General features: G+C 43.2%; 4 protein-coding genes and 3 long non-coding RNA genes across 9 annotated transcripts; 5 read left to right on the top strand and 2 right to left on the bottom strand.

Moving 5' to 3' along the window:
- Positions 1-56: 56 nt before the first annotated feature.
- LOC124316348 (5-hydroxytryptamine receptor 1F-like) lies at positions 57-2,551 on the top strand. The gene is made up of 2 exons (XM_046782244.1): positions 57-1,246; positions 1,585-2,551. Exons 1-2 carry the CDS (start codon positions 529-531, stop codon positions 2,067-2,069), a joined length of 1,203 nt encoding a protein of 400 aa, XP_046638200.1. The 5' UTR covers positions 57-528; the 3' UTR covers positions 2,070-2,551.
- Positions 2,552-4,668: 2,117 nt separating this feature from the next.
- On the bottom strand, positions 4,669-6,229 carry LOC124316738 (neurexin-4-like). The gene is made up of 5 exons (XM_046782685.1): positions 6,047-6,229; positions 5,843-5,951; positions 5,399-5,557; positions 5,132-5,332; positions 4,669-5,063 (listed from the first exon to the last, which is right to left on the bottom strand). The coding sequence occupies exons 1-5, from the start codon at positions 6,227-6,229 to the stop codon at positions 4,747-4,749; spliced, it is 969 nt and encodes a 322-aa protein (XP_046638641.1). The 3' UTR covers positions 4,669-4,746.
- Positions 6,230-6,913: 684 nt separating this feature from the next.
- LOC124316218 (serine--tRNA ligase, cytoplasmic-like) lies at positions 6,914-10,220 on the top strand. 2 transcript variants are annotated; one of them, XM_046782027.1, is made up of 11 exons: positions 6,914-7,212; positions 7,275-7,345; positions 7,411-7,662; positions 7,818-8,063; positions 8,126-8,290; positions 8,393-8,524; positions 8,597-8,818; positions 8,905-9,094; positions 9,476-9,573; positions 9,654-9,783; positions 9,859-10,220. In XM_046782027.1, the coding sequence occupies exons 1-11, from the start codon at positions 7,077-7,079 to the stop codon at positions 9,939-9,941; spliced, it is 1,725 nt and encodes a 574-aa protein (XP_046637983.1). In that variant the 5' UTR covers positions 6,914-7,076; the 3' UTR covers positions 9,942-10,220. The 2 variants fall into 2 exon arrangements, with proteins under 2 accessions (XP_046637983.1, XP_046637984.1); XM_046782028.1 differs by lacking the exon at positions 7,411-7,662 and having other exon boundaries at positions 6,916-7,212.
- Positions 10,221-10,450: 230 nt separating this feature from the next.
- LOC124316259 (trithorax group protein osa-like) lies at positions 10,451-15,745 on the bottom strand. The gene is made up of 3 exons (XM_046782094.1): positions 15,170-15,745; positions 12,230-12,623; positions 10,451-11,794 (listed from the first exon to the last, which is right to left on the bottom strand). The coding sequence occupies exons 1-3, from the start codon at positions 15,336-15,338 to the stop codon at positions 10,834-10,836; spliced, it is 1,524 nt and encodes a 507-aa protein (XP_046638050.1). The 5' UTR covers positions 15,339-15,745; the 3' UTR covers positions 10,451-10,833.
- LOC124316692 lies at positions 11,767-12,217 on the top strand. Its single transcript, XR_006911957.1, has 2 exons — positions 11,767-11,860; positions 12,046-12,217. It is a non-coding gene; the product is annotated as an uncharacterized LOC124316692 (long non-coding RNA).
- On the top strand, positions 12,631-14,194 carry LOC124316647. Its single transcript, XR_006911911.1, has 4 exons — positions 12,631-12,875; positions 13,535-13,688; positions 13,835-14,012; positions 14,112-14,194. It is a non-coding gene; the product is annotated as an uncharacterized LOC124316647 (long non-coding RNA).
- On the top strand, positions 15,300-17,450 carry LOC124316668. Of its 2 annotated transcripts, none has more exons than XR_006911932.1 (3): positions 15,300-15,385; positions 15,826-16,090; positions 16,800-17,450. It is a non-coding gene; the product is annotated as an uncharacterized LOC124316668 (long non-coding RNA). The 2 variants fall into 2 exon arrangements; XR_006911931.1 differs by lacking the exon at positions 15,300-15,385 and adding an exon at positions 15,647-15,761.
- The last annotated feature ends 1,474 nt before the right edge of the window (positions 17,451-18,924 follow it).

Here is an 18,924-nt window from a genome sequence, read left to right as displayed (position 1 = left end):
TTTTCGTCTTTTTTTTCATGACACGGCGGTGGAGTGGCCGTCCATTTCTTGCGGGATTTACCGTGAAATTCACATTTTTCTTTTAAATGAAACAACATTTAATTGTTATATTTTGGAATATAAGCGTTTCAGCTTTAAGTTCTATGGGATTTCAAGCTACCATCAGCAATCAAATTATTTTGTTTAGAGATATTTAATATATCGGTTGTGTTTGTAAGGTGTGACGGCCACACTATAGGTCGGTTTCCATGACAATTTCAATTGAGAACTAGTGAAGCGTGATAAATAAAAAGAGACTTGAAAACAGTTCAACCGGTACGCCATTGACGCAGGGACATTGTGCACTAGCGAAGAATAGCCACCCAGTAATAATCAAAAAAATTCCTAAAAGTTTCCCAGCAGAGATCCGCGCATGCGAGAAAAACTCTACGACGCCTTGGATGAGAAAAGAAACGGGCAAACGCCCAGCATATCTCATGACAGTGGACAGGCTCATCCTTTTTAGTCTGTCCATCACAATAGTCCAGAATGGACGACCAACTGGCTTCCTTCGTCAACTCCAGCAGCGCTCCGCATCATTCGCCGATGATTTCGTTCGATTTCAACGTCATGAAACAGAACCTCACGTCCGTCCAAGAGTTGTACCGCACCTCGGCCGTCACGGTGGCCATGTTTCTCAATTGCCTCGTCATTTTAGTGGTGAGCAATTCCCGCCAATTGCGTTACCCCCGTCACGTTTTCTGGGCGGCCGTTTCGCTCTTCGAATGCCTATTTCTATTGGAATGCATCCTGGAACTGGTCGTTGTTAATAATCACGACGAACTGGCCTGCCGGATCTTTATTCTCCTCTGCCCGGTCGACTATTCCATCCTGTTGATTTGCCTGGCCATGGCCGCCTTCGACCGCTACTTGGCCATCGCCCGCTACGAGTGGTACAAGGAAACGGTCACCAATCGCGGCGTCGTTGCCACCGTTTCAGCCGCTTCGGCCGTGACTTTTGTCGTCGTGACGATTCCCTTCTGGACGGACCACCAGTCGATTTACACCTGCACCCTCAACTTGTCCCACGTCCACTGGGTGTACGTTTTGAATTTTCTGCTGGGCATCGTTTGCGTCCTGCTCCACGTCAAGATCTTCTTGGCATCGAAATCCGTCATCCGCCAGTATCTGCCCAGTTATCCCGCGACGTCGGTCACCGTGACGTTCGTCAAGGACCGGAGCAAAATCCGGCCGTCCCTTTTCTCCGGTGAGTTGCGCATAGACTTGAACTTTGACATTTTATATCTGGAAAAACTGTGCCCTGATAGTTGTTTGCCCAGTAATTGAATTATTTATTTACAGGTAAAATTCCCAAGTTGTAGTGTCTAAAGTGCATTTTCAAATCAGAGTTAATGGATCCGTCGGATGTATAGCTGCTTATTTTTATTTTGACTGACGCAAATGATCAATTTTTAATAACTGCCGTTTGATCCGATTACAGTGAGAGTTTAGACCGACTTGGTGAAACCCACGCAATGATCCTAATTCTAAATCATTTTTCTCAATTCTTTCTTTATTTATTTATTTATTTATTTTTATTTTCAGGACCGGAAGGGGTGGAATCGTCTCCGGAAACGGCGGAAAGAGTTTTCATTACATTTCCGGAAAATGCGACCGCTTCCAAATCGGATCACCTGGTCAGAATCGATCCTGGAGATTCGCCGGATCATCAAGGAACTGCTGACGGCCATTCCAGCGGTCAATGTTTTCTAAAGGAGCCTGGCGGGCAGACGAAAATCAACCGATTGGAAGTGCGGGCAGCGCTGGACATGTCCGTCAACGTCCTGCCCTTTTGGCTGTGCACATTCCCCGTCTCGTCTTACGCCATGGCCCTGTACTGGTGCGTCAAACTCGAAGGTGACTGCGACGCCGTTTTCCTGACGTGGACGTACATGTGGGACGTTTTCCTCCTGCACAGCATCTACAATCCCGTCATGTACATGTCGACGAGTACGGAATTCCGGCGGGCCCTTTCCCACATCGCCAGGAAGTTGATCAACACGTTCCACATTGAAGTGTACGAACATTGACAGGAGTTAATTGACACTTCATATTACTTGTTGCTGTGTCAAAAGTCTTTTCGCGCTTATTTTCAAACGGAGAAAGTTGGGTCGACACGTTTGTCGGCGTTTAATTAATTTCAACTCAAACACATCAACTGCGTGTTTACTGTTTACTCTGTGGAGACATGCATGTGATGTTGCGTGTTGGTGTGTGTCGACTGTCGAGCGCTCCTACTAATCAGTTCCCTGCCGCAAACAGCTGCTGGTTGCAAACATTGACGAGTCCCTTATGAGTTCCTGTCTGTACTATACCTCGCAAAGCTCATTGGTCTTTTTTCTTAATTATCAGACAGAGTTGCTTGTAAAATAATTATTTGTCGCAAAACTAATTTCTTGTATGTAACACCACACGAGTGGAGGATCAAATGATTTGAAATATTTATGAGGTTTATACCCTCCAAGAGATTTATATTGACTGAATCATTGAATATATTTAATAAACGGAACACAAGTGGTTTACACAGTGAATAACTTACCATCGGCAAATCGAATAAAACCCACGCAGGATCGGCATAGAATCTCATGTGCTGACGCATTCAACTGAGAGGGGTTACAGAATACGATCTGATCCGTCAGACTTAAACGATGGAAGGAATACAATACCATCACTTAGCAAACAAGAAAAACCCGGAGTGCTGGAAACGACTGCCCATCTGGTCGAGGTCGTCAAAGTAGTTTTTCCAGCGAAGGAATTCTCCCATTTCTTTCCAGTTTCTCCATTTGAGACGACACGTTTTTCATCAGTTCTTCTTTGGACCAACTCATCTCGACTGATTGAACTGTCGGCCGTGGCCGCCGCTCGGTTAGAGTTGTACACACTGCGTGTCCATTATTTCGATTGACATATCGATTCAAGATCTTTCCAACTTGAAAAGTATAGCAGATGAATTTAGTACTGAGCTGACGTTTTGGACTCGAGTTTAGGATTTATTGGGAATTGGCTTTTATCGATTTCCGGGTTGCGTTTATACGACGGTAGGCCGGGATACACGACACCTGATACTTTTAGACATGTATACACTGGGATGTAACCTTTAAGGTAGAAGGGCATTGTAAAGTCGAGTCGGTGAACTACCGTTAAAGCGTTTTTCTTGTTGCTGATCCTGAGAACCGTAGTTGTTGATCCTTGGCAGGATGTTGCCAGGTATTTGACTGGAGTATGTACTGGTGGACAATCACGATACGTCCTAATTCTTGATTCTCTTCATTTTGATCGGGTGAATTTTCTATGCACTGCTCTGAATGCCCTTAAAAGGATCCTGATTGTCGAATAATTCCCCGCTTGACTCCTCGTCATTCTAGGAAAGATTTTACAGTTTTAATGGAATGACTTGAACTTCATAAAAGAGACTGTTACTTGTGAATGGGTGTGGGTCGGATTGGTCTTGAGAAACGGAAGTAAGGGTCATTAGTTCTAAAGGATCGTAGTGAAAAGGGATTGTTGATAATTATTGATCACGAACTTGATGACGGTGGCGGCCACCCAGTTCCTTTTGCGTTTGCTGCGTTGATATAACGAAAATCAATACGAACTTCATCCTATCAAGACTATAACCCAAATTCAATTTAAAATCCTGCAAAATAAAACAAAAGCTCTTGACGAATTTTACCTTATGCCAGAGAAACTGAATTTAGACCACATGTTAAAAACAAAGTTGTTGACACTAAAAATTAAAGGAGAATGACGTTCTTATATGGGTCACATGAAATATTCACATGACTTTTTGATAAAACTGGAGTCCTTGAAGTATAAATAGAAGACTTATGGCCTCCATTTAGTCACTATCAAAATGATGGACTTTTCATATATTTGTTTTGAACACATTTTAAATTGAGTCAATTTCAAACTTTTAGACTATTTGTACATGTTCTTTTTTGGATGGTGGTCTCAAACTTGCCCGCCAAGTGGAACGCTTCGTTAAATCGCTAGCTGTCATATACCCGCTCAACTTTGTATGCTGAGCGATGGTATACCAATTCACGCCGAAAATGTATTATTTTCCTAGTAATCGTACAAAAGTATACAGGGAAACTTTTTGGGTTTTATTTTATTTCTATAGTGGCGGATAGTTAAAAACATTTGTCTGTGAAATTCTGCTGTTCTGAAAGGTTACCAAGTACTTTGCCAGCACGCTAATTGGACGTCTATAACAAATGACCAGCAACAGGCCGTTGCCAAACCCCCCGTTTGAAGCTGTTCAATTACATATTTTAATTAGGACACCGAAAGCGCTTCGTTCAATCGATCGACAATGTTTTAGAGACGGCCTAATCAACCGAACGGAAACAATAACACGTGTGTTGCCCAGCCCACTCTCGAACCACGCAAAATATCGTCAAGGACGCGGCGGCCTTTTAATTTCTTTTCTTGTTTGCAAATGGCCCGGCAGTAAATATCTACTCGTTGCCAAACGACTTTTCAATTGAACTACACCGAGCAGATAGAATTAATTGCAGTCGCGACAATAAAGAACTTGTATATATACACCCAATTGACGAAATAGCTTAACCCTGTGGTTAATCAATTAACATTATTCTATAGTAATAAACTGGAAAGAATTGGCAAAATAACCAAAATTGTTAAATTATTTTTATTTGTTTGAAAATAAATAAATTTCTCAAAGTGATGCGACAATTTCCTCCTTCAACATGAAACCCGTGAGAAATATGTTGTAATTTTGGTTGTCGTACAGATAGACTCCCGGTGCCATGGCAGTAAAAGGGCAGTCAAATCGCAGAAAACCGATTCCATCATTTTGGCACCTTTGATGGGATAAAATTCGTTTGGGGTGTGACCAATCAGCCACAGATCCTGGCAGGACTTTGGCAATAATCCAGTGAAAGATCCGGTTCCCGTACACTCGAATCGACTCAGCGTGTGGACGCCGGACGAGGTTTCCAGTTGAGTTCTGCCGAAATTCAAACGGGTGACGGGCAGAACATTTTTGTCAGTGATGACACCTGTGGAAGCACACGCATTATGGTTTTTAATTTAATTAAAAAAGTGTTGGATTGCAACCGCAACTCACCGCTGTCGACTAATTGAATTGGTGAAATCGTGTCACAGTTGCATTTCACCGCTGAATCGACACAGTTTCCATCGATTCCGCACTGGCAGGTGTGAATTCTGTACGTTTTATTTCCGGCCCAAAAGTATTGCGCATTTCCTTCTCTGTCGTTCCACCATAGGCGACGCCATTTAACTCGAACGGGGTGTAGTAGCAATCGTACTAATAAAATTATCGAACGAATAGAGACAAGATTTATTACGAAAATCAATTAATCAAATGATATACTGACTTTAACGAATTGATGACATTCAGTTGATAGTTCAGCCAAAGCTTTTATCTGTCCAATGGACGCGGTGTAGTTGATTAATCGTGAATAACACCCGGGGTCTGCGCAGTGACCCACATCCAATGAAGATTCACTGTCGTGTAAAATGGATGTCGATCCTGCCCAAAAATAAAAATGAATAATTAGTTTTTATTCTTTTACCCAATTGAAATCAATAAAAAGGGTCTTCATGTTCGACACACTTTATCTGATAATGCCATGTCGCAATAAACGTAAATTGGGTCATCGCCGAGGCCTTGCCCGTCCTGATCGATCCATTGCATTCCGGATGGAAGTGAAGATTGAAGGATCAGTCGCATGAAGTTCTGGGCATGTCCTTGGGATTCCGCTCTTTCCAGCCGGGCGAATTGCAGTTTCGCCATTATTTGGAGATGATTTCCGACCGGTAGCAGAAACTGGAAGTTCGGCCGCTTGTAACAAGGAAGTTAGGATCATTCCTTGCTCTTGGATATTGACTTCCAGTTGAACATTTTTGGCCTCAAGTTGCGTCAACTTAAACGTCAAATCTTGTCCGCGAGTTTATTCTGTCGTATAAGTGAATGTTAAACCCACAGTGAAATTTCAATTAAACTAAACAGTAGACTTACATTCAGTTGGAGTTGAGCCTCCAGTTGTGTCACCTTTGCTTCAAGTTGGGCGATTTTAGCCTCAACTTTGGCTGCGAGTCTAATTTCTAGTTCTTGCAGTTCCAAGGTATAAATGCGGTAGAACAAAATCGTCCAGCAACTCAAAATTAACACAAAACTAACACGCACTGTGAAACGAGCCATTTTTACTCGATTTCTTTTACAATGGGTCAGTTAGTTTTCCCAACTGAGCCTTATTTATAGAATCCATATTTGGAGATGAGATAATAATATCATGTGGAGTCATCGTGTGTACGTAATATGTGCGCATAATTCTGTACCCATCTGATATAATAAAATTTATTTGAAACATTATAAATAGGGAGAGAAGACAGAATGACAAATTGTAGTTACATCATTTCTTTGGCTTATCTGTTGATCATGACTTGCATTAGAATAAAATCTTATTTGACAACTGTCAAACGTGAATGGGACGAAACAAAGTTTTTCACGATTGCAGTCATCAGTTTGAAGAAAAGAAATTTGGCCAAAATTGAGGTGGCTTTGATGCCAAACCGATTAACGATAATTGAGAATAAATTTTGGAAATAATTTTATATATTTACAACTTCGGGACTTTTATACTTGTACCCTTGTACATTGCGAATAGCCAGTGCTTACTGCGTTAGGGGCAATATGCAGTAACTCACGCGTTCCTAAAGATTAAACTTTATTTATTGTTAAGTCCTTGATAGGAGGGACCTTCATAAACATCTTGATTAAAACAAATTGTGGCCAACTCTGGCCAACTCACGATTTTGAACGAAATTTTAATGCCATCTAGTGCTCAAATGATCTACCGAGATAAGAGTTGCTGTTTAGCCCTTTTTTCTTGTCCACGGGCCCTGTCACGCGTGGCCAAAAATTCCGCTGAATTGAGAGAAAGTAATACCGTTCTTCTTCCGCCGGTTGCGTCAGCCCGTTTATCGTTCTCTTTCTCAGCAGCTAAGATTTGCTAGTGGATTCATTTCCTTTCAAACGAATCTAGAAAATGGTTCTCGACATCGATCTATTTCGTGCCGACAAGGGAGGCGATCCCGAAAAGATGAGGGAGAACCAAAGGAAAAGATACAAGGATGTAAAACTTGTAGACTTGATTGTTGAAAAGGACAACCAATGGAGGCAACGTATGTCTGAACATTTGAATCTGAATTGCATTACATTTCTCAGTGTTTCATTTGCATTGCAGTGCGATTCCAACTTGATCAGCTGAACAAGCTGAAGAACTCGGCCAGCAAGGAAATCGGAGAGAAGATGAAGGTAGTTTTCTTGTTTTTGGCTTCTAAATTTAAATTGAGCGAAACATCTTCACAAATGGTTTTCAGCTGGAACGGAAAAAACCTCCCACGCCCAAAACTGAATCTCCAGAGGCCAAGAGCCCATTCCAAAATCTGTCCACTCCCCAAAATTTGGAAAATTTGAATTCCCACTTGCAATCTCATAGCTATATTGATGGATACACTCCAAGTTATTTGGATTTACTTGTACACGGTTCAGTGCCTAAACCAGTGCTCTCCAGCTATCCACACATAAATCGCTGGTACAATCACATCATTGCGATAGAAAGTTCTATCCAGGTAAACTGGCTATGCCTACCTACTGGATTTGAATGTTGAAGCATGAGTTGGTCCCCTCACAGTCTTTCCCATTGTAGCAGCACGTCTCCCTATGTGGCATCTTCAAAATTCATTACTGAGATTTCATTTTTTTAAATCTTTTCTTTCATTTACAGAAAAAAGAACCTGTTGGTGATGATGTTCTCCCCGATGGACTGGAAGAAATCATGGCCTCAATGAGCCTCACTGGTGAGCAGTTGAAACCACTGACCGTCAACCAAATCAAGAAAGTCAGCTCAATGATGGATAAAGCCATTGTCGAAGCCAACAAGAAACTTGATGACACCGAGAAGGAGAGGAATGCTGGTCTGAGAGAGATGGGAAATCACCTCCATCCTTCCTGCCACGTTAGCGATAATGAGGTGTGCCCCGTTTTGCTTTTTTCGATGGTTGGACTTGGTTAACATGTTATACTGTGTTGCAGGACGAAAATGTGGTCGAGCGGACGTTTGGCGATTGCGCTTCCCGCAAGAAATACTCGCATGTCGACCTCATCCATATGGTTGAGGGCATGGATGCCGAGCGAGGTACCGTGACTGCCGGTGGTCGAGGCTACTACCTTCTCGGTCCCATGGTTTTCTTGGAGCAGGTATGAAACACGATAACACCGTGACATTAATGATGGATCATAACCACCACCACCAGCCTGAAAATCAAACATTTTCTTTGTCATGCTCTACATCTGTTCTAGGCTCTGATCCAGCTGGCACTGCGAATTCTCCAAACCAAGAGTTACATCGCCATGGGAACGCCCTTTTTCATGCGCAAAGATATTATGCAGGATGTCGCCCAACTTTCTCAGTTCGACGACGAACTCTACAAGGTTTCCTTTCCCACCCATTTGTCATTTGTCACTTTTTTCCAGAATTTACAAACAATTGTACAATGTTGACAGGTGATTGGTAAAGGCAGTGAAAAGGCGGAGGACAAGGAAGTGGATGAAAAGTACTTGATCGCCACTTCTGAGCAGCCGATTGCCGCTTTCCATCGCGACGAGTGGATGAAAGAGTCGGAGTTGCCCAAACGCTACGCCGGAATCTCGACTTGCTTCCGCCAGGAAGTGGGTTCTCACGGGCGCGATACCCGCGGCATCTTCCGCGTCCATCAATTCCAAAAGGTATACCTTCGACTTTCCCACAGAGTTTCTTCTACTGTCATAGGGGACGGATGAATATGAAATTTTTGTTTGCCGTCTCCAACCAGGTGGAGCAATTTTGCATCACATCGCCACACGACAACTTGTCGTGGCAGATGATGGACGAAATGATTGGCAACGCCGAAGCTTTTTACCAGGCCCTCAACATCCCCTACAGGATTGTCAACATCGTTTCGGGAGCGTTGAACAACGCTGCAGCCAAGAAACTCGATTTGGAAGCTTGGTTTCCAGGCTCGGGTAATAATTCTTTTCCCTGTCACATCGTCCTTTCATCTTATTTTTAAGTAGAAAATTATATTATCGTGCGTGTGTCAGCTCCGGTTGATGACCGATTACTAAAGCGGAATGCTTCCTTTCTCCCACCACTACCACCTCACCCCGAGGCTCTTTTTTGAGAAAAATTTCAACTTAGCGGTGAAAGAATTAAGCCAATCGTGACTGGGTTTCCCTTCTTTTCATTCTTTTTGATAGTCACGATAACAATGGTTAATAGGGTGACGTGCTGTTGTGAACAATCTCGACGAGGCCACGCCCAGTTATAAGATTATTTCTTTTCTTTTTCAAAAAGAAATTTTATTTTTTTTATTTATCGGAGAATTGTTTCGTGTTATGGTTCAGGTGCTTTCCGCGAATTGGTCTCGTGCTCAAACTGCCTGGATTATCAGTCACGCCGCTTGCTCATTCGCTACGGCCAGACTAAGAAAATGAACGCCACGGTGAGGTTATTTTAAAAACTGTTTCCTCTTGTGTGTTTCGTGATTGGATTTATTTGATTTTATTTTCAAAAAAATTGCAGACGGACTACGTTCACATGCTGAACGCCACCATGTGCGCCACCACTCGCGTGATTTGCGCCATCCTCGAGCTGAACCAAACGGAGACGGGAATTATTATTCCCGAAGTGCTCAAGCCCTTCATGCCTCCCGGTATTCATCCAATTAGCCCTGGTGGTTATTGTCTACGTCAACTCACGAAAATTTTGTTTTTTCTCTTATTTACAGCGTACGCTGAGGAGATCCCGTTCACGAAACCGGCGCCCATCGACGAATTGGAATTGAAGAAGCAACAACAGAAGAAAAAGTAAACACGAAACCGGCAGGAAATCGCAAGAAAAGAAAACTGGAATGAATACCGTTTCCCCCGATAATATCGCCCACGACTACTCGTTTTTCTTTTATTATTTGTTTGAAACCATTTTGTTTTGTTTTTTTCTTCTTTCGCTGCGGGGGGAGAATATACTAAACTATCCTCTTTTACCCCTCTTTAATATTCAACTCCCTCCCGTTAGTTGAAAAACACAAAATAAAAAAAGGACCAAACAAATAAATAAAAAGGAAACAATTAATGATGGCGATAAATTGAATTTGTTTGTTTTTTCTTCCTATTTATTTTTGTAAAACACACACACACATACACGGTGAAATGGTTAAACGAGTGGGTCAGATACTAAAAAAAAAGAGATTTAAATTAAATAATAATAAAAAAAAAAGTAAAAAAATGGCCCAGAAAAAATTACACAGGAAGGGAGAAAGGCACATTTTCGTATGGACAGTCTCTGAACATGATCACACACTTTTGGGGTTATTTTTTTTCTTTATTCTTTCTCTTACAGGATCACGACACGTCCTGGAGGGCTTACTTCAGAAAAAGATCAAGTGGATTGCTGCTGCTGCTGCTGACCTTTTACATTCGCTGCTGCTGCAACAACCTCATTTTTTTATTTCTTACTCATCGCATTTTCACGTGAGTTTCTTTTTTCTTTTTTACTCTTTACACTCACTTGGAAGGTAGGAAAAAAATTGAGCCGTAAGCGAAATAGGAAGAAAAATTTTGATGAAAAAGAAATTTTCAAAAAAAACATCCACCTGCGAATTTCTTCAACCAGGTGAATGTACGTACATATCAAAAAGTCACACAGTAATAAGAAAAATTCCGTCCGATTAAATGACACAAAAATTGTCCATTTTCTTTTTTAATTATTGGAAGGCGTAGTAGAAGACGATGGCCAGGACGACGCCCAGTCCGATGATGCCCAGGATGACCCAGAGGACGACGACGTTGCCTTTGCAGCAGGCGTTGTAGCTGAAGGGTTTGGCGGCGCTGCTGGTCCTGGACGCCGTTTTGGAGGCCACGTCTGACGGCGGGATCTTGGGCGGAAGTGGAGGAGCGTCGTGCCTGACTGGCAAGGGTTCCGGCTGTCCGTTTTTGCCGTTGACCACCAATGGACGTCCTTGTCTCTGCATGGTGGCCATCTGGGACGGTGCTGGCATCGGTGGAAGCGACCCGGGTCCTCCGCCGGATCGTCCTTGCTGTCGTGTCCTCCGTCCGCCCAGGGAGGACGCTGGCGGACCGTGAATCATGGACGATGGGGCCGTTGTCATCATGACGAAATGTGTCGGCTGCTCGTGACTGGGCGGCGGTGGCATCAGGAACTGGTGGTGACCACCACCATGGCCCGGATGCGGTAGAGTTCCGTAAATGGGCCCGTGGTGCGGAGGCGGCGGCGGCGGCATGATGGCCGGCAGCGGAGTGGCCATGGCCATTTCGTGGATCGACGCCGCCCTTTTCATGGACATGCTGCTGTAAAGCGGCTGCGGGTAAGCCGCAATCGTCCCGTGGGGCGTCTGGTAATGAGCAATCGGCATTTGGTGGTGAGCCGGATGGATTCCGGATCCGTGAACTGGACAAGGCTCTCCATTCCATGTCGGATTTCCAGCCGCCGCTACTGCTGCCGCTGCGTGAAGTTGAGCTGGATGCGGCATCATCCCTGGATGCATTCCGACGACACCGTAAATGCCTCCAGCGGCCGCCAAGACCGGATTGTAACCGGCCTGTTGTTGCTGCTGAACCAGGTGATGTTGCTGAAGCGGAGTCAACAAGGGCATCGACTGCATCGAGCGCAATGTCCCACTAGTTCCAGGCCGGCTTGGCTGCATTCTACAACAACAAACAACAACCAGAAAAGGAAATTTTTATATTTTTTCAAGTTCAACTTTTCATCCGGTAACTGGTTTGTTTCTTTTCCTTTTTAAAAATATAAAAATGCTTGGGGGGTCGATAACGCAACACTCGAATGACGAGTCCATTTGTGTTGTTTCAAATGCAACGGGGAAAAGAAACAAATCTGTGGACCGTTTCGATTCCGTAACTGAAATAATCTTGTACGATTTCATATAATCCGCCAGCAGGTTTTGCACGGTCCAGCGCTACTTGTGCTCATCCAACCTGATTGAACAAATAAACCCAACAAACGTCCCCCCACCACCAGGAAAATCTGATGGCCAAGTCTGCAAAAAGCTGTGCGTGTGTCTGTGTTTATGGACAATCCAGTTGGATCCGGAAGACACGTTTTGAAAGAAAAGGGATATTTACCTCTCGGCGTCTGTTTCCGTTTCGCTGCTCGATCCGGTCGTTGTTTCCTGGCTGGAACGCGATGGGCGAGCCGAGGAGGAATTGCGGTTAGCCCCGCCGGGTCCTCCTCCTCCTTCTGCTGCCGACGACGACGATGCGGCTGCCATTCCGGTGTGGTTGCTGGTTCCTGTCGATGAAGAAGTCGAGGCTTTCTTATGAGCGCCACCACCAGTGGCGGGCCCTCGGGCGCTGGTTGCACCTGCGTGATCGCGCATCATCCTCTTCTTGCCCGCCTGTTGTTGCTGGCCTCCTCCTCCTTGCCGTCCATCTTCCATCGCTGCCGCCGCAGAGCGGGCTGACCGTGAACCCAAACTCGGGTGAGAAAAGCGATCGGAGCTCGATGACGGTACACCTTCTGTCATCACCCAACAACAACAACAACAACATTCATTCGTTATTTTTCTATTTTCTATTCGGCAACAGCTGGAAGAATGCGGACAACTCCATTCACCGGCGGGAGATTGGAAAACAATTTGGAACGAGCCGAGCCAACCGCCACATGTCGGCACAAGTCGACATTGCGGTTCACTGTCCGTCCGTCCAACAACAACAACAAAATGGCGCATTTTTCATCCGGAGGATTTTACGATCTCATCTTCTTGTCGAGGTAAAAAAAAAATTCAATTTGGATTTCTTGTTTTTTGTTGGTGGTGGAATTCACGCTCGAGTTGAATCTTTGCCGATCGGATCCATCGAGCGATGGAATGTGTGTGTGGGGGGGGGGGGAGTAGACAGGCCGCGTTTCGAGATAAGTATCTCGGCGTGAAGTGGAACGTTTTCCAAAGCCAATAGGAGAAGAAGAAAAGATTAGATTTTATATGGACCCTGGTGGTCGGAAATTGAAGCGTGAAAATGCCGCCCAGTTAGAAACAAGTCAAACACAATTCGATAAATTATTATTTCAAGCTCATCGATTTTATTCTCCTATTGGGAAATTTGTTATTTTTTCTTGTTTTAAAATTGTAAATTTTCTTTTTTGGTAGTTTTGAAATTCTTCCCCCCTCTCCTCGTAAACTTGAGCTCCCCCCTTTTTATGCCCGTCAGCAACATTCCTCTTCAGTTTTTCCAGGTGTATCCATTTGTGAAAGATATCCCCCCCTCTCCTCCATACAGACTTTTTCCATTTTCTCCCAGGTAGGGGGTCCTCCACACAAACTTTCTACTTGAACTTTTTGTGTCTTGTTATTTTTCCTTCTACTATCGAATTTTTTAAAAAATACATTCTAACTCTCTAACCCCCTTTTTTTTGTATACCTTCTTTTGCAGGCGTATAATATTTTGTGTACGTGTGTGAGTCTCTATGGAACCTCATCATCATCATCCGACTGGCCCAGAGGAAAAACATTTGGATTTTTTTGTTTTTTTGTTTCTCCGCACTGTTGGCAGATAACGAGCAAAAAATAAGTTTCAACAAGAAAAGGTAAAGATGGAAATTATAGACCCTGGACACTGGGCAAATTTTTTGTTGAGGGTGGGGGAATGAGAAGGAGGCGAATTGTCATTGTCATCCCGCCTCCCTTCCACGAAAAGGAAAACTAATCATTTGAGTCTCTTGTTATCCTCCAGGCCATCCATCCATCAACCGATGGACTTTTTGTGAATTTCCGTCAGGTGCCAATGTCGACCGATACGATAAAAAACAATCTAGTCCATTTGAAAAATAACAAAACTGTTTGAAAGTGAGGGGGGGGATTCCGGTTTGATAGCGATCCAGCTCCGGAATGTTGTTATTCCGTTTTCACAGGTGAAGGAGATTGAACGAACAAATGTCCTCCTACATTTCCCGTCTTCTTCTTCTTTTTCAATTTAAAAAACCCATAAAAATATTTTGTTTTTCTCACAGGTTTCTTCTTCCTTTTGGAAAAAGCGAAAGTCACGTGATATCCGATTCTCCCACACAGCCGGTAACTAAGGAAAAAAGAAGCCGCAAGGTATAAAAATAAATTTTTGTTTCCTCTATCTCTCTTCACGTGTAACTTATATACAGCCATATGCAAAATAGCCCCCAAGGGATGTTAGGAGCAAGGTTCTTCTTCTTCTTCTCATCTTCACAGTTTGTCTGTTTTTACACGTCGGCGCTTCTTTTTAGGAAAGAGATGAGCCGACATCGAGTCCGTCAGGGAAATTTTTTAGTTTCTGTACGCAGCGCGTATTAACATAATCCTCGGCGCGTGAAAAAAGCTCATGTGCAGTCCGCAGAGCATCAACGTGTAACTCGATGCTCCTTTCTCAAGTTCAAGGCCGGTCCAGTGTATTCGTTTCTTCTGACGTCTGATATTCCGATTGCGTTTTCTTCTACTCTCTCGAAAAAATGTAGAAAAATGGTAATCGAGCGACCACTATACACCGGACTCTGTGGGATTCCGTCCGCCCCCACACGACACAATATCCCCCCCCCCCCTTTTTTTAAATTTTTACGATCCCAGTTCTTACGTGTGCCGCTTTTGGTTTTTTTTTTTTAAAGAAGAATTCTTCCAAGGTTGAATAAATTAGCGTTTAAATGAAGAAAAAAAATCACGTCTTTGCCGATGGGGGAGAATGTCTAAAGGTGCGCACAGTATTTCTCCATATTTTCTATCCCCCCCACTCGGGATAATTCACGTCAATCTTTAAAATAGTCGAATAACAAACAAAAGAAGAACAAGAACAAAAGTGGCTGGTTTTTTCTCAAGGATAAAAAGAAAAGGTAAAAAGAACCAGTTCTCTAGAGAGTGAGATATAAAAGGGCATGTACGAAATAATCCCAGTGCACATTATTAACGCTGGCGGAGGTCTATAACGAGAAACAATTGAGGCAAGGGGGGGGGGGGGGGCAAACCGATTTTTTGTTTGAACTTTGTGTGTGTCATGGCACTGATTTTTCGTTCGGTTATTATTATTATAGGAAAGAGAAGACAATACCTGGATATCTTTCGTGGAAATTGGACTGACTATTGGCGCTGTGCTGGTAATTGAAATCTCGGTGTTGCCAGGCCAGAGGCGTGCGTGAATCCAAGTCGACACGATCGTTGGAACTGCTCTGGCGGGAGCGTTCGCGCTCACGTTCACGACGATCCATTCGCCGTTCCATTCACGACCGCCGATTTGAAGGAGGAAAAAAACACGCACACACACAAGGTACACTTACACACACACGGATAATAATGGAATTTTCAAACTCTCTATGGGAAGATGGGTGAAGGTGAACAAACCAACAATGTTTGTTTCTCTCTAATTCTTTTTCTCACATCCGCACCGGACCGGAACTACGGCCGGATTGAATAGAAAGGAAATATAACCCCACCTACGCCACTATTTGTTGGGCTTCACTTGGGAGTAGACAAAACCGGTTTTTTGTGTGTGTGTGGTTCTTTAAGAAAATCTTTTTTGATAAGTTGTGAAAAAGATAAAAATGGCACGGTGCGGAGTAAAGGAGAGAGAGGTCCGTTCGGATCCGCTTCACAGTGTCGACTGGGCCTTCGGAGCGAGTCACTTTGGCTTTACCTTGTCTTTGGTAAAAGAATTCCTTTGCCTTTTCTTGTACATTTCCCACCAAGTTCTTTTCTTTTCTTTTCCAGGTATAAAAACGGGCGAAGAAGATGGCCGCCGCCGCCGTACACATTTTGTGTGTGTTCTTCCCTCTGGCGGAATTCATGTTCCTACCCTTTTCCCTGCTCAAGTCATCGACCTATGTAATGTCTAGCGTATACCTTCCTTCCTTCTTCTTCTTCTTCTTCTTCTTCTTTTTCTTCTTCGGTTCTTCTTCTTCTCCTTTTTGCGCCGCCCGCCCATTGAAGTGTGGGACCAAATTCTCCGTTGCATTTTTACCTGGTGGTGGAAGAGGTAGGGAAGGAAGTTGGTTTTTTTTCTTCTAGGAGCATTCAATAATTTGAATAGCTCCTATATAGCTAAGGCCATTTGGCTTGGAGATGAGATGGTAGAACACACACACCGAAATATAGACAATCACACGGTGATATCTATGAGCTCGCACAATGTGTATATACCGGTGTATCTACTTCCCGGCTGGGTTACTCCCGACAAACAATTACCGAATCTGGGTGACGGTTTATTTGGCTAACAATTGGGTGCCGTTGTTGTTGTTGGCTGTTTGGTTGTTGGCTGTCCCATTTGCTATTATTCAGATGACATAATACGATGAGGAGACCTTTTTTTTGTGTCGTGCAGTCGTCACGAGCCGCATAAGAAAAAATTGCTCACCTGGAAATAAAGATGAAGAAATGAATCTTTCGGGATTTGATTTGATGGTAATAATGCACGTAACGTTCGCTTTGATGTTGCCTTTTAACGAGATGAGAAAACGGTTTTTCTTTTGGGGGGGCAAACATTGTCCGGAGGGTAAATTGCCCGTGAAAGTCTATAGATCTTTTTATTTTTTGTTATAAATATTTGCGTGATTGATTGGGTTATCAAATGATTTTTTTTTCCTTTTTTTAAAAGAACCGCGCATTTTTCTTTTGATCGGACAGAAAAGTTGCAATTTCGGGTGGATGCGGTTTTTTGGTTTTTTTATTATGATTACGTCCAATAGGAGGCCTCCACCGCGTTAACAGCAACACCTGGAGGCGAGTTCCATACTTGAATTTAAACATCTCTCAGAAGGAGCTGGATGGCGCCCCACCCACCCACCAACTGGTCAGCTTTTATACACTTCTATAACCAAAATAAGAAAAATGTTTCATATGTTTTTAATTCCTCCCCGTTTGGGTTAGGTGACGTCTGGCTAATTTCCGCCCAATTTTCATTGCCCAGCCAAACTCCTTTCCATTTTCCATACAATACCCAAGTTAATAACGTTCTTTTTATTATTTTTATTTCGCCTTGGGTGCGGTATTTTTTCGGTCGGCAGTCACGGGAAGTGGCAATAATCCAGAAGGAAAGGGAGAATTATTCCCTTTTAATATTTCTTTTTTATAATATCACGATCATCAGAATGTTTTTACAAGGCGCGATCCATCATTAGAGTGACGTAAGGACTTGGGCGAGCTGCTGAACTGTGGTGGTGCGTGAAGAAAAGATGGGAGCGGCCCCACGTAATAATCACGAATTTTTTTCAATTCTCCCGGCACCGGTGTGTAATGTTTGTTTGACCATCAAAAGTCTCACACACACGTTGAATGGGAAAAATGTAAAAAAAAAGAAAAAGAAAATTTCATGGTCAAATGGCCACACTGAAAAAAAAGTTGTTGATTTTCTTCTCAAACAAATTCACTTTTTTACACACGTAATTTTGTTTGGTGATTTTTGTTTTTCTCTACCTCCCAGCCCATCTTATTAGATATAGTGGGAAGAAAAGTGATGATTTTAACGGACAGTCTCTTCTTCAAACTGTCGGGAAAATTTTTCATCGGTTTAAAAAATTTTAAAAAGTGTTCCGTCATGCGGATCATTCCGCGCGGATGAGGAAATATATATCTATGATCTGTACACAACATCCAACGGTTATTTCCGTCGGTATTTTTTTTTTCGCGACTCGGATTAGCCAAGTTCAACCACCCGAGATGGAAGGAGGAGGGCATCACAGTTAATGTTGTTGTTGTTGCGGACATCTTAAGAGCACAATGAGACGACAGGAATTGGACGCCAAAGAAGTAGGACGACACGGAAACTGGAGTTGGTTGAAGAGAAGATTTACCTGCTGCTGTGCTGCTGGGAGGTTTTAAAAACGTAACAACAGTCATTCACGTGTACACGTAGGCAGTGGGTAGTATATCTAACTGTCAGTTGCGAGGGGAGCCGAATGGGATGGATCAGCAGAGCACGTCGGATAACCGACATATTTCATCTTTTTGATGTTGTTGCACACGCCATGGTATATATAGAAAAATGCCGGCCGGATAGCGGTCGGTAGATGAGCTCAGTATCGTACCTCATCACATTGCGGTGGAAGATTCACCTCATTATACCTACAAGCGCCGTACCCTACATATGGTTAGCCATGATATTATTATTAGCAGGGCTGCTGAGATGAGCGAAATCTTTTTTGATTGATCGCTGAGCGCGCTTGTTGCTCACGAGATTATTTCGTCTTTTTTAAAATCAGCCCGCGCTCCGTTTCTCATCGTCGGTTGAATTTCCCGTGAACCGCAAAGTCGTTGCAGCGCGGAGAAATTTGTTTTGGGGAATTTTTGCAGGTTTAGGCGCATAAAAATCTTTCACAAAATCATTTGAACTTTTTTGCTTTGTCATTGGTAAATGGGACTGAAAAATAAAAAGAGAAAAACGGAAAATTCTTATCTCATTGTGTCGGGGGGTAATATTTCATTTTGTTTTTGAAGGGAGAATGAGAGAGAGGAACCCTAACCTACATGTTCTGTTTTTACCCAACAATACAATTGTGGGAGGAGGAGGAGGAGGGCAGAGACCGTGATGACATGACAGGTGGATTTCATTTTTAGTTTACTTTTTTTATTTTTTTTCCAAATTTATTTCTTTTTTTTTATGACCACCCACCCACTTATTCCAAGGAGGGAGGAAAGTCGCTAGGAGAGAGAATTATGTTTGTTTAATTGCTGTAATTTTAGAAATTCCTTCTTCAACCGACTAGAAACTCGCTGAACCCGATCATTCAGTTATTCAGTTATACCCCATTCACGCAAATGTCGTATCAACAAGGCAACTACGGGAGATTAATTGAGTTATAAGCCACCTAGCGG

Source organism: Daphnia pulicaria, chromosome 12 (assembly GCF_021234035.1).
Source record: "Daphnia pulicaria isolate SC F1-1A chromosome 12, SC_F0-13Bv2, whole genome shotgun sequence".
In the NCBI taxonomy this organism is placed as follows: domain Eukaryota; kingdom Metazoa; phylum Arthropoda; class Branchiopoda; order Diplostraca; family Daphniidae; genus Daphnia; species Daphnia pulicaria.
The sequence above is the reverse complement of the archived record's forward strand: the minus strand, read 5'-3'. Positions and strand labels throughout refer to the sequence as shown.